Here is a 13,125-nt window from a genome sequence, read left to right as displayed (position 1 = left end):
CAAAGGTGTCATCCACGTATCTAAACCAGTGCCTTGGTTTTGTCCCTGAGAAGGATGTGAGAGCCTGTTTCTCCATCTCTTCCATGTACAGATTCGCCACAGGTAAGACTACTCGAGGACTCAACTCTGCATCGGAGAACAAAACTTAGTGCTGACCACATCTGCCAATTATTGGAAATTTGCCTTAACACTACATATTTTCAGTTTAGAGGGAAATTTTACAGACAAATTCATAGTTGTGCTATGGGCTCACCAGTCTCACCCATAGTGGCGAATCTGTACATGGAAGAGATGGAGAAACAGGCTCTCACATCCTTCTCAGGGACACTCAGGGACGTCTCAAGAAGCCTTTCCCTCAAGTTCAGTTATGTTCAAAAGCAAAAAACATGATTTAGTTCCTACAGTGAATGAGGAAGAGTCCAGGGTGACCAGAAAACTCAAACCTCCCTTGGACATCTCTGTGTGGAGTTTGCATGTTCTCCCCGTGCGTGCACGGGCTTTCCCCGGGTACTCCGGTTTCCTCCCACATTCCAAAAACATGCATGTTAGGTTCATTTGCGACTCTAAATTGTCCATACGTATGAATGTGAGTGTGATTGGTTGTGTGCCCTGCGTTTGGCTGGCGACTCCGCCCCTTGCTCGAAGTCAGCTGGGATAGCCTCCAGGATACCCGCGACCCTAGTGAGGATAAGCGGCATAGAAATGGATGGATGGAGAGCACTGGAGGCCCCAACCATATTCTATGACAGGATGCTCACTGTGCTACTAGTAAATTGTGATATACCGGCATACTCTAGTATGTGAAGCGAAAAAGTAGTAACTTTATTACTCTTAGAAATGTTGTATATAGTATTATTTCTAAAAAGATTCTCCAATGCATATTACAATACATTTATTTTGTAAATCAACATTACAAAACACAGTCCCGCTGAGATAAACAATGAAGTTGAAAAACTCTGCCCCCTACTGGAGAAAAGTTCACAATTCGACGAGATGACAAAACACAACACAGAAGGACTTAATTGGCTTAATTTATTGCATAAAATAAAGTACCAATGTTATAATATACTATTACAAATATTTGTTTACAAAACAGCATAAATTATGAAAATAAATATTTATGTGCCATTTGTTTGTGCTGCCAATAAAAAAATAACATACACATGTCAAAATACACACCTTACTGCTATGTGACCATTAAAAAAAACTTCATAAATATGTCAAATGTTTTTTCCTGCACAACGTGCACTGCAGTTCATTCAAAATTATACAATTCTGTATTCTCTCCAGCAAGACGATAAATGCGCTCAAACTGGCAATATCTCTGGAGACTAGACTGAAAAATAGAATAGTATTTGGCAATACAAAGGTAGTGATAATACACAAAACCACTCATTCATTCTCGCAAAATTCAACTGTGAGTTTCTGTGTACATTGTGATCCTTCATGAGTTTTGTTTATGTAATAAATTTGCGGTCATAAATCTTTGGTGACCATGTTAGCTTCAAAGCACCCTTCTTTCCCTTTTAATTTCTAAATAGATTTTCATTCATTTTGGCCAAAATAAAACGAACAGTAAAATCTGTCCAATTATATTACTGACTGTAATTCAATGAATAAATCAAAGTGTCTCAATGCAGTAAATGTACTCTGCATTTTCTCTCCATACTCGGCTTCATAATGCATAGAATACACACTATGTGCATCAGAGGATTATGCACCAATGTTTTTAGTATCCAGTTTGATTTTGGCTTTACACACATATTTCCATACATTTTCTAAGCATATCATCTAAAATACTGAGTCTGGAATAAATAAACCCCAGAGAACATACGATCATAAATACAAATACACACACACAATATGAAACAAACAGAGGATTAGAAAGTTGCGTTCAGCTTAACAAATACGGGGAAAAAAATACCCACGATTGACCCGAAATGCTGTGACTTGCCGTTTGTCATGAAAACAAAATCCATTAACCTTCAATACATGTTGACATAATTTTTTTGGTGTTTTGGTTACATGGCTCTTCATTAATTATTCATTACTATATATGGCTGATATCATGGGTTAATAATAAAGTACAAGAGTATGTTTTGCAAATAGCATTCCAATCAATCACAATAGCATGCTGGGAATAAGGTCACCAGTGGAAGAGTCCCACTAATGTATCACAGTTATTGCTTCCAGTGCATTGTTATCACTAATGCTGGTATACTGCACCTATGAGATGCAATAGTTTGTCAAGGCAGTTAACACTTTACACTGATGTCTTCCGAGTCTCCATTGCAGGTATACAAAATTAACTAAAGCATAAAATGCATAATACTTTCATAAATCATCACATGTTCCTCTCCCCGTTTACAACAATAATGTGGTAGAAAGACACATTGTTGAGGATGTTTGTGGTACATTTTGTTCAATGACAAATGCAGGAACACTGCTGGGTAATAAAGACCACCTGTGTCACCTAATAGAGGGCAACCAGTCTGGTGATGAGTCTTAAAGTGCAACCGGCTCAGCACGGGTGGGTCACCTTAAGTCACCTTAATAGCCGACTTCTTGTACACGCAGAGGAATGAAACGTAAGGGACGCCAATGAAGGCCCATTTCTCGTTGGGCCAGAACATGATGACAGGACCTCGCTCAGGGGCCTCGTGGGCGACGTCAAAGTAGGCAAAGCAAACGCACCCCAAGTATGAGGCCAGACAAATGAGGATGTGCCTATAAGAGAGAAACATAAGGAAGTATGGCCTTTAAAAAGCTTTAAAAATCCATTCATTTTGTGTATTGGGTGGTCACCGGGCTGCTGACTTGGGACGAGAGGAGCGGCAACGTCAACTGCTCACCTGTCCACCGGGTATTACTTTTTTTTGTTCAACTTAAATGTGTTTTATTGCTGACCATCTGCTGTTTAACTTTGAATTGCTGTCTGTCCCCTCTTAAACCAAGTACCAGACGGTAATGCAGTTATTGTTGTTGATTACTTTTTATTCTCTTTTTTTCTTCTTTTGGCTGTCCGCTGTTAAACCACGTTAATCCAAGAGGCAATAACATTATTGCTGTTGCCTTCTGTTAATGCTTTTACTGTCTGTTTTTCTTTATAGTTTTCCCATCTGAAATTAAGCTAAAACAAGCAACAGCAGGCATTGATTTTATAGTTGTGGCTGCTGTTGTATTCTGTTATTGCTTTTCCACCTCTAGTATTCTCTCTCATCTGTCCCCTCTTAAATTAAGCACTAGCAGGTGATGTTTTTGTCTCTTCTCTTTTTGCTTATCCACTAGTTCTCGACTGAGGTCCTGTTGTTGTCTTTTGTTATTGCATTTTGCTCTCACATTTCTCTCTGTCTACCTCAGGTTATTGTTGTTATTGTTGTCTCCATTCATTTTTGTCTATCCCTTTTCAAACCATCTACTAGTTGAGACAGAATCAACAGCACCTGTGCTAGCTGCAGCCACAAAGTGCACCTGAATTTGCCTTAATTGTGCGTCAATTGCCCAAATCATCAGAATTTTTAACAATGAATTGATCATTATGCCCATCTCTCACATGCATCCACTGTATGTTCCTTGGTTGATTGTGTGTTTCTTACCAAGCACAGTGTAGGTAGGGAAAGTTGACAGATGACCACATTTCACAGAAAATCCTGTCGCTGATCCAGCAGAGCAGAGCCAGTGCCCACCAGATCCCTGAGATCAGACCCAGCTTAAACACACGTGGGTTTTCACACCTGCGACAAGCACACACATCACTGACAAACTACAGTACATAACAATGGTGTGTATCATCTTCATTTTACATCATTATCATCTTTAGTTGCCCTCTTGTTCAACGCGCCTCACAATGCCACACAATGTTCAAAGCATACAGACGTGGGTGGTGTGTTTCACTGGGCTTTGTGTTCAAGTTTGACGCTGTGCAAATCTCCCAGATGGTTCTCAGGCCTCCCAGCTGTGCAGGGTTAACGGCTCTGTTTTTACTGTCCATGCACCTCTATTCTTTAGATGCCGTTTTGCCCCTATACTTAGAAAGAAGAACAGCAAGCCAAGTGCGCTACTCTACTTCTCTGCACATAATATCTGCCATTAAGACACGTACGTGTCCCTGACACAGACTTATCCACAATGCTGCTGATGCAAAACTATTATTAGCCGTGTCCTTAAGCACGAACGTACACACAGAACACACACACACAACCCTGCTGCTGGCTGAACAGTGCAGTCACGATGACAAACTTCTCCCTAAAGGATGGAGTCATGCTAGTTGACAGGCATTTTATTAGAGATTGTCCTCGCTCCAAGGGTGTCTTTGGTTTGACACAAAAACATTTGACAACAAAAGTTTCCCTTTCATGCAAAATATACTTTGCAATTATGTTCCTGCGGTAGCATGTCTTCCTAGAGCCTGTTTATGAGCATCAAACGTGAGAAAGAGCTATTATCTTCTTAAAATAGTTTGATAAAGTTTGATTATTTTGTCTTTCTTCAGGAAATACGCTAACCGAGCATGATGTTGCTGTTACAAATGTGACTGTTAGCAATGCACAGCAAAAACACACGTGGTCATAATTGTTGATACCCTTACAGCAAAGAAGGGAAAAACCCACAAAAATCTAGAACTAATTGGAAACTGGCAAAGTGATAATACAAAAAATAAAATAAAATAAAAAAACTCAATGAGACTCCTGCACCTGTCAACAGGTATTTTGGCCCCTCCTCAGGAGTAAACTGCTCCACCTCTCTAAGGTTTGATGGGTGCCTTGCACAGACTGCATGTTTCAGCTTTTTCCACAGATGTCCAACTGGATTTAAATCAGGGCCAACTCAGGATAGTTCAATGTTTGGCCCTTAGCCATTCTTGAGTGAATTCGGCTGTGTGTTTTGGGTGATCGTCTTGTTAAAGAACCTCTTGACCAGCGATGATTTCATTATACCCTGCCCTGTGGCAGCAAAGCAGCCTTAGAACATAGCCAAGTCTCCTCCACGTTTCACGGTAGGTATGGTGTTCTTTTCTTTGTGTCGGTCTTTTTTCGTGTCTGTAAAGACAGAGCTGATGCGACTTGCTAAAAAGCTCTAGATTTGTCTCCCAGAAACCTTGCAAGTTGTCAATATGTATTTTGGCAAATTCCAGTATTTTTTATAAATTACTTTTGTCAGTTTTGAGATATTTCGGGGATTATTGTAGGTTTTTATTTCTTTTCATAAAAGAGTGGCAACTATTTTATCCATGTTTTATCAATGTCTTTGTGCTATGTGTTAAGTGTTGCTAACATTTGTGTCCTCTCCCACTCGCTAATGTTATGTTGTTTTATCGGATATTTGACATCTATAATATTGGCCAAGTGCAGAGTTAAACTGTACAAAGCAAAAAGTGAATAAAGTCCACAATTGCGCTTCTTGTCTCTGTTAGAGACCTCATTATAGCATTAAAGCTATAGACACACAAACTGTGTGTTCCCAGTAGGGCTTACTAAAAGCACTTTCTTAACTGAATTCTAGCATCAAGGCTAGATTTCAACACACTTCCAATACACTACTGTGGGGCATCTGAGACCAGCTTAAAATTGGTGAAAAATAGTATAATGTGGACTTCATTTGAGTTAAGTAAAAGGCACTACACCAATAGAGGAATACATAACAGACATTACTTTGATTTACAGTAGGTGAATGGTCATGTCTGTCCTTCCGGCAATTAAAAATCCTGAGTTTAGCAGACGCAAGAGGCTACTCCTGGGCAAAAGGAAATAACTAAAGAATAGCTGGCAAGTGATACTTCCTCCCAAAGGGAAATTGGCCTCCAGTATCCCCGATACTGTTTATTATTATTATGCGTTATGTTGGCTCTTGATACATCATCACACAAATTGAGAGACAATCCACCCCCCCGAAAACAGCAGAATCAATGCATTCACCACAAATTGAGGCAAAAGTATCAGTTCTCAGCAGGGTGCCTGCAATACAGTGACTATCAAACGCAACAGAAGCTTGTGTGTGATAAGAGGTGGCATCGGGACCCTGTTTTGAAGACGAGATTACTGCTAAAAGTAATAGAGAGTGTGACAGCTGGAGATAAGTGATGAAGTAGTTGAAAGGTCTATATTGGGTGCAGTCTCTCTTACTTGAGGGAATGGAGTGGAAGTGTCTGGAAGCCTTCATAAATCTTCAAACTTAAAGTTTATCACCATCGATGAAAATAATTTTGCCCCTTTTGAATACAACCTGAATTCTTTTGCATTTGTATTAACGCTCCATGAAATCACAGGATACAGTACAGAGACTTTGGTCTCGGTTCACTGCATCCAGAAAGAGTTTTTTGTCAGGGCTCAAACAAATTACCCCATTCATTTACGGTCAAGATGGACTTCTACAGTGGAACCTCCAAATTCCAATGCCGCTGCAGTCATACAAATTGGAGTTCAACCAACATTTTCTGAAAAAATATGCCTCAAAGGGTGCGCAGATTGAGCAGTCAGCATATGTGACCTCATGAAACCTCTGAACGGTAAGCATCATTTATTTTTAGTGAGGTCAACTGTGATGAAAATCACAGAACCCGATATGGAACTCATTGATGCAGCACCAAAATGCAAACAAAGGCGTTCAATATCCGCCTTGCCGGTGTTGTTTTTTTAGCATACAGGAAGAAGAAGTGGAAATGAGGTGCATTTACTGTGCGTCAAAACATTGTCCGTGCTGTTTTTTTTTTGTTTTGTTTTGTTTTGTTTGGGGTTTTTTTTACATCACGCATGCAAACGGGTTATTCCGAATGTTTCAGAAACTGGAATATTGACCTTAAACCGAATATTGACTGCATGTAAACGTTGTCACTGTGTCTCTATGTGACTCAATTGAACCCACAGATAAGTAATAGTACCTCATTCAAAGCTGTATAAACGGTCACAGGGACTCTGATGAGAGACTAAAATTACAAATGTTAGCCTCTCTGACTATTATAAAGTTTGCTTACAGTTGTTCATAATAACTCCCTATGATTCATGTTATTGGCCACACAATTAGTCATGTCATGGCACAGTGGAATGGAATGTGGTTTACATCAAATAGGTTGTTTGTGTCCCACTGGACGTGACGTGAGTGGGGAGGTGGGGCGATGTAATTAGTCTCACTGTAAAAGGCAAGCAAACAACATCACATCACATCCTTTGTGGAGAGAAAAATAACATCAGCGTATGACAACAGGAATCCCCCCCACACACACACTTAGCAGAAGCCACCTTTGTAGGTGACTGGAACCGACAGTAATGTCAAGAATTATCAACAGGTTGAACAATAGAAAGGTTGATGTCGTGAGAGTGAGGCTGGGGGGGAAAAGGAAACAACAGAAAGTGAAAAGTGGCTTGTTACGCGCTTTAACAGACTCTGTACTGGGTTTGGGACAACACGTCTTTCGACAATGTATGAACAAAAGTGCAAAAGGTTAAGTGTTAATGTACTGCTGACTACATGTTGACACTGTTTCTCTCATTTTGCCCTTATGGACAACATGCGCACGTGCATGCATGCGCACGCGCACACACACACACGCACACCAACTGGTAAAACTGCAGACAATGGCAGAAACGAGTTGTTGCTGTAACTTCATGCTCAGTCTTGTCACAGAGTTTAAAAATTAAAGACCTAAAGTCATGTAAGATAACTCTTCTACTCCTGAACCGTTGCAAACAAAAGGCTGAAAATTTGGCAAAACATGTACACCTCCAGTGTTGCCTGCGGTAATATTTTTTTGAGATATGGTGGCGCTGTTATTAAACACCACAAGTTAGACTGACTTGAAATCCTCACACAGCTCGATGAGCTTTAAAAAAATACCCACTGTAACTTTAGGTCGTTTGGTCGAATCACTACAAAATCTGATACACATTTCTAGGGGACTGACAAGCACACGTGTGTAAAATTTGAGCAAGATTGCTTGACAAACATAGCCACCATCAAACAAAATGTCTTTACAAGAGTGTGGGTGGGTGCAATGAATTGCCCAAAAGCCATTGAAAATTTGTTGATAGCATGTCTTCCAAAGCATTTGCAGCAGAACCCATCGTGGATACCATAAATACAATTTGTATTCATGTGAAAAAGAGAGGCCACTCCACGTGGGGTTGTTTTGACCAATGATTGTTTACAGCACCTGTGTTATCGCCACGACGGATTTAGAGCCCTGGCTGACCTAATACTAGAAATAGTACCTGGTAGTACAGGGTTTTTAAAATGAGAGTTGACTACTGACCTTTTAAGCTCTGTGATGAGCAGCACTGTGCATGGGATGCCGAGAGTCATGAGCGACAGGGAGTTAATAACAGGTTTAACAAAGGCCAACCCTGTTGTGATCCCTGACAAGATAGCGATGACCACTTTGAACCTTGACCTAGAGCAAAGAGCAAAAACAATTCAGATAAACATAATTTATGAAGGGGAACTTTAACACTGTCGGGTGTTTGGGATAACTCACAACCTTTCCACAATATTCTAAGGCTGAGCTGCATGGGAAATATTAAGAGCGGCCATGATGACTGTGTGACAATGGAAAGAGAAGTAAGGCCATGTGATGCAGCTTTTACTGGTGTCAGCTATCTTAGGCCGGCCAGTTATTATTAAACTGGAGGGTCACAGCAATGGACATGTGACAGAATATTCAGCAGAGGACATCAGCAGTACTGTAATTTGGAGCTGCAATTACATGGTGGGTAGATTTAAACATCTGTTTAAAGCTGCTAAAATGCATTAATCAACAACAAATCATAGTGCTAAACAGGGGTGTCACAAGATCTCGTGCCAGAAGATCTTGCAAGATTAAAATGTGACAAGATTTTGCGTTCAGAAAAAAACGGCCTTGTGTGGAGTAGGACTGAGACAATAAATGAAATAATTAATCACACAATAAATGAAAATGAACTCGATAATTTTAAAGTAAAGATAAAGTACATTGCCATGTGCACGCGTGTCTGTTTTCCTCGTCTCTCGCCTCCAAACAGGCATGAAGAGAGTTCACTCTGCGCATTGGTTTCAGCACCTTGGCGCGTTTGTTCCATAGAACAGTCTCTTTGTCTCGGTGGGTGGAGGCGGGGCCAGTAGCATACACACAGAGTGCAGAAGAGTGTAGCCTCGTGTGGAGCAATGCAAGGTAACGTAGTAGAAATTAAATTAGTAGATTGCAATATATTGTAATCTTTTCTTTTATTTTTTCATTGTACTTTTCTTAAAAGTAATGTTAAAATCTATCGTCTCGTCTCCTGAACTGAGTGTCTCGTGACACCCCAAATGCTGAACATACCGATCCCTCCTGAACATCCTGGGGAGGTATCTTTTGGGGAACCACATGGCAATGGCACACATTAGCACCCATAAAATGGCCAACTCATCCAGCATCTGGCCCAGGAAGCTGAGAGTGGCATGGAAGTATGCTGATCCAATACCTAAGTGTAGGAGAGATACACAGAAAAATAACATGGGAAGTGTGCCAGTCAGGTTGGCTATGTGGCGATGAAAGACCTGCCCTTTTCCATATACTTTCTAGCGTCCATTCACCAGACAGAGTTGTGAAGCACACCATTAACGCAGTAAAAGACTACAATTTTGTAATACATATATAAATCATTAATCCGAGGAGGGAAACAAAGGAATACTCATAGCAGGCACAATAAATTTTAAACTTAACTGGCCTAGTATTCACATGCAAAACCTATCAATTAACACTACCCGTTTCTGACCTCAGCTAGGCAGCCCTTAGCCCTTAGTTTAAAATGAGCACCAAGGGGTACAAGGCACCATAAATCCTCAGTCTTGTTTGTTAATACAGTGGTGCCACTACTGAGTAGAATCAAATTAAAACAGAGCCTTATTCGTTGAACCAATGTATAAGGCTTGTCATCACATAAGGGATAAAAAATGATGGAGGGATAGCTGCGGGCTGCAGATAATAAGACAAACACTAAAACTGTGCGCTTATAGACAGCATGTGTATAAATCACACTGCATGCATGCTATATATGCAATAAAGACCTGTTATACCGGCGACCAAGTCTGGCGCTTGTACTTTATGTTTCAGCGAACATTACAATCCATATTACAATTTGAATTGGTCTTCTTAATTCCTTATATTTGTACTTTAGTTCATTCAGCCTTTTGATGCTTGAAAATACTTAATTTAGGCAAAATGTACATGACATTTGCTTAAATATGCTTTTTGTCTTACTAATAAAAAGGTCATATTAATTAATATATTTTTGGAAAAACCGTGAGAGTTAGGCTGTAAGATTTTATCATGACATGGCGAGGGACGACTGTATTTTATAAGGCACTATATATTTTTTAAAAATCACGTTTACACATGTAAAACATTTAAATAATTCTTACAAAGTCTGTACTAAAAGCTAATAGTTCTGTTTGAGAGTGCAACGTCCCTGTTTAGTATGCACTTTTAAACAGCATCTCTATATTGACCAACAAGAATTAAAGAATCACATCAGTCAAGTCAACTTACCAACCACCACCAGCAGGGTCCAAATGAGGTAAATCCCACTGTTGAAATGTGTTGCATATTGGCGGAACAAGCACATTAATATGGGCGGCAAAACAAAAAATAAAATGTTGCTGATCTGAAATGACAAAACAATGGGGAAAACAGCCCATGAGAAAAGAAAACACACAGGCAGATGTTTTCCAGCATGGGGGGGGGGGGGGGGGGGTAGACTTGTATGTAACTTGATGCTGCAGCTTATAACAGTAAACATCAAGTATTGAAAGTCAGTGACAAATGACAGCAGTTAAGCAAAAAAAATAAATCGCACATTTCTTGCTAAAACTGCACATACTCACCGTGTTGTAAAACTCTGCGATGCCCGGGTAAATTAGGTAATTGCCTTCACACCAGTCCACATCGGAGCTGCCAGCTTGCAAGTGGTCCCAAAAAATCAGATTAACATTACTCATGTCTGGACTAGTTGCGTCGGAGGGACACGACGTTTTCGTTTTAACGCCACGCAAACACAGACACAAACACGCCAAACGACGCTGTTGTTGTGTGCTGTTTGTTCACAGACAAATAAAAGAAAGCCTGGCGATAAGACAGACGTCTACCGAAGCGAAGGTCTACTCCGCTTCCTTTCTAATGTTTGCGACTTGACACAACCTCCTGCTACACGTCCCCATCGAAGTCATGCGCTGAGACTCAGAAGCTCCGGAGGTAGCCAAAGAGTTTTTATGCTCGGTGAAAGGCGTCAGTCCCACTTACATCCTGCGTCGCTTGCACAAGCTTAGCACCAAGGACACTAGAGTTAAAACACACTGTCCACCACGCATCCACTTCCGTAGAATGCGCTGCTAGGGTTTAGCCGCCATGATGGTGAGCAGAATCCAGACACATTTCATCGTGAAGATGTCCTTGGCACACTGCTCAGCAATTAATTATTCCAATAGACGTCCAAAGATTTGTCATTTTTCAAAAACGAAGACAGGTATGTGTCATAAAAATGTTGTATATTTATAAGACTGGTTGTTGTAAATAGTACTGTAGATAGACTTGAACAAGGAAAACTGCACTTTTTTAAACATTTTGCCCATCATCCACAATCCTTATGTGAGACATGAACACATATGTCTTTCTGTATTCTGTGTGTTCGAAAGATATAAAAACAGATAAAAAGAGACAGCTCCAGCCTACAAAGACCGGTATTAAAATGCCTCCAAAAACCTCCAACAACGTTTTATGATTTTATATACATGCTGTAACCATGTAACAGGTACATTCATGATGACATGTAATACATACAGTATTTTTATACAGTATTTTGTTCATTAACGGAAGTTCCATTCTCGGAGCATTGATTTCACAAAGCAGCATAAAAACTAACACCTGCATCTAGCGTTAACTTAACAAACTCAAAAATAAAAACACAACAGCAGCGGTGGCATCTCGAATATGTAACCTTACCTTTTGCTAGTAGTCTGAGGTGTTGTGAGCGTGGAGCTGATGCACGGCATCCTGTGGTGAAGCTCGTCATCTACATGTAGGTCATATTTCTACAGTACGCTAAGTCCCCAACTTACGAACATCCGACATGCGAACTTTCGGAGATACGGACACAAGCCGACTGGTCTATTTTTTCATGTATTTTGCCTATACTGTAATCTAACTCCATATTTATACTGCTACATGCTTGACCAATAGAGGGCACTGTGACACTGCTAATGGGACCAACAGAGGGAGAGAGAAAGGCTAAGTTGTAGTTGTATGATACAACCCCGACAGAGCGTGTGATTAAAGTTTATAAAGAGTTAATAGGCCTGCTTAATTCTACACCACCCACAGAACACTACCTCTTTTAGAAGAGTCTAACGACAATGACGATTTGTCCTTTTTTTTCAATATCTCCTCCTCCTCCACCACCACAATGACGTATGCTCGACTCCTCCTCTTCAAAGGTAAATAACATTTATCATTACGTATTATTATATCATTTTTATTATTGTTTTTTTCATTAATTATCCTTGTTTAATATTACTACTGCATCCAAACTCATATTTACATACATACGCATATATGTATATATGTATACATGTACATATAGTACCTATATAATTGGTAATATTAAATTTTTTCGACTTAATAACAAATCGACTTAAGAACAGTCGTCTGGAATCAATTGTGCTCGTAGGTTGGGGGTGAATTTTTGCACATTTATATGTATACATATAAATTCATTGTGTTCAGTAAATACATTTAATCTATTTTATCAAAAAGCAAGCACAGCGTATAACTGTATTTTATACTCAGCTCAGAGCTAGTTACATTGGACACGATTGTCCGCCTAGCCCCGCCCATCTCTCTTGCTCACCATCATGGCGGACTTTCTGCTCCATGGCGTACTACACTCTGTTCCATTCATTGGCGGTAGACACGGCAGTCCTAGTTAAAATCGAATGTCCTTGCTTAAGCACACACTTTGACTACTGGCAAATCTTAAATAATAATTAGAACTGCAATCATCAGCTTCATTAATAACCAATTTATTTATCATAATAATAGCATAAATTTCAGGTTTCTTCCTGTTGTGTTTAGTCGTTCAAACTTGTCAATAATCGTTACAAAAGACAATTCGCCTTAGTCAA

At 39.9% G+C, this 13,125-nt stretch overlaps 1 protein-coding gene across 1 annotated transcript; it reads right to left on the bottom strand.

The window, feature by feature from the left end:
- Positions 1-1,015: 1,015 nt before the first annotated feature.
- On the bottom strand, positions 1,016-11,238 carry acer2 (alkaline ceramidase 2). The gene is made up of 6 exons (XM_054780214.1): positions 10,834-11,238; positions 10,499-10,613; positions 9,290-9,431; positions 8,246-8,383; positions 3,597-3,734; positions 1,016-2,727 (listed from the first exon to the last, which is right to left on the bottom strand). The coding sequence occupies exons 1-6, from the start codon at positions 10,945-10,947 to the stop codon at positions 2,541-2,543; spliced, it is 834 nt and encodes a 277-aa protein (XP_054636189.1). The 5' UTR covers positions 10,948-11,238; the 3' UTR covers positions 1,016-2,540.
- Between the last annotated feature and the right edge of the window lie 1,887 nt (positions 11,239-13,125).

The sequence above is a fragment of the Dunckerocampus dactyliophorus genome, chromosome 6, assembly GCF_027744805.1.
Source record: "Dunckerocampus dactyliophorus isolate RoL2022-P2 chromosome 6, RoL_Ddac_1.1, whole genome shotgun sequence".
Lineage (NCBI taxonomy): Eukaryota > Metazoa > Chordata > Actinopteri > Syngnathiformes > Syngnathidae > Dunckerocampus > Dunckerocampus dactyliophorus.
The sequence above is the reverse complement of the archived record's forward strand: the minus strand, read 5'-3'. Positions and strand labels throughout refer to the sequence as shown.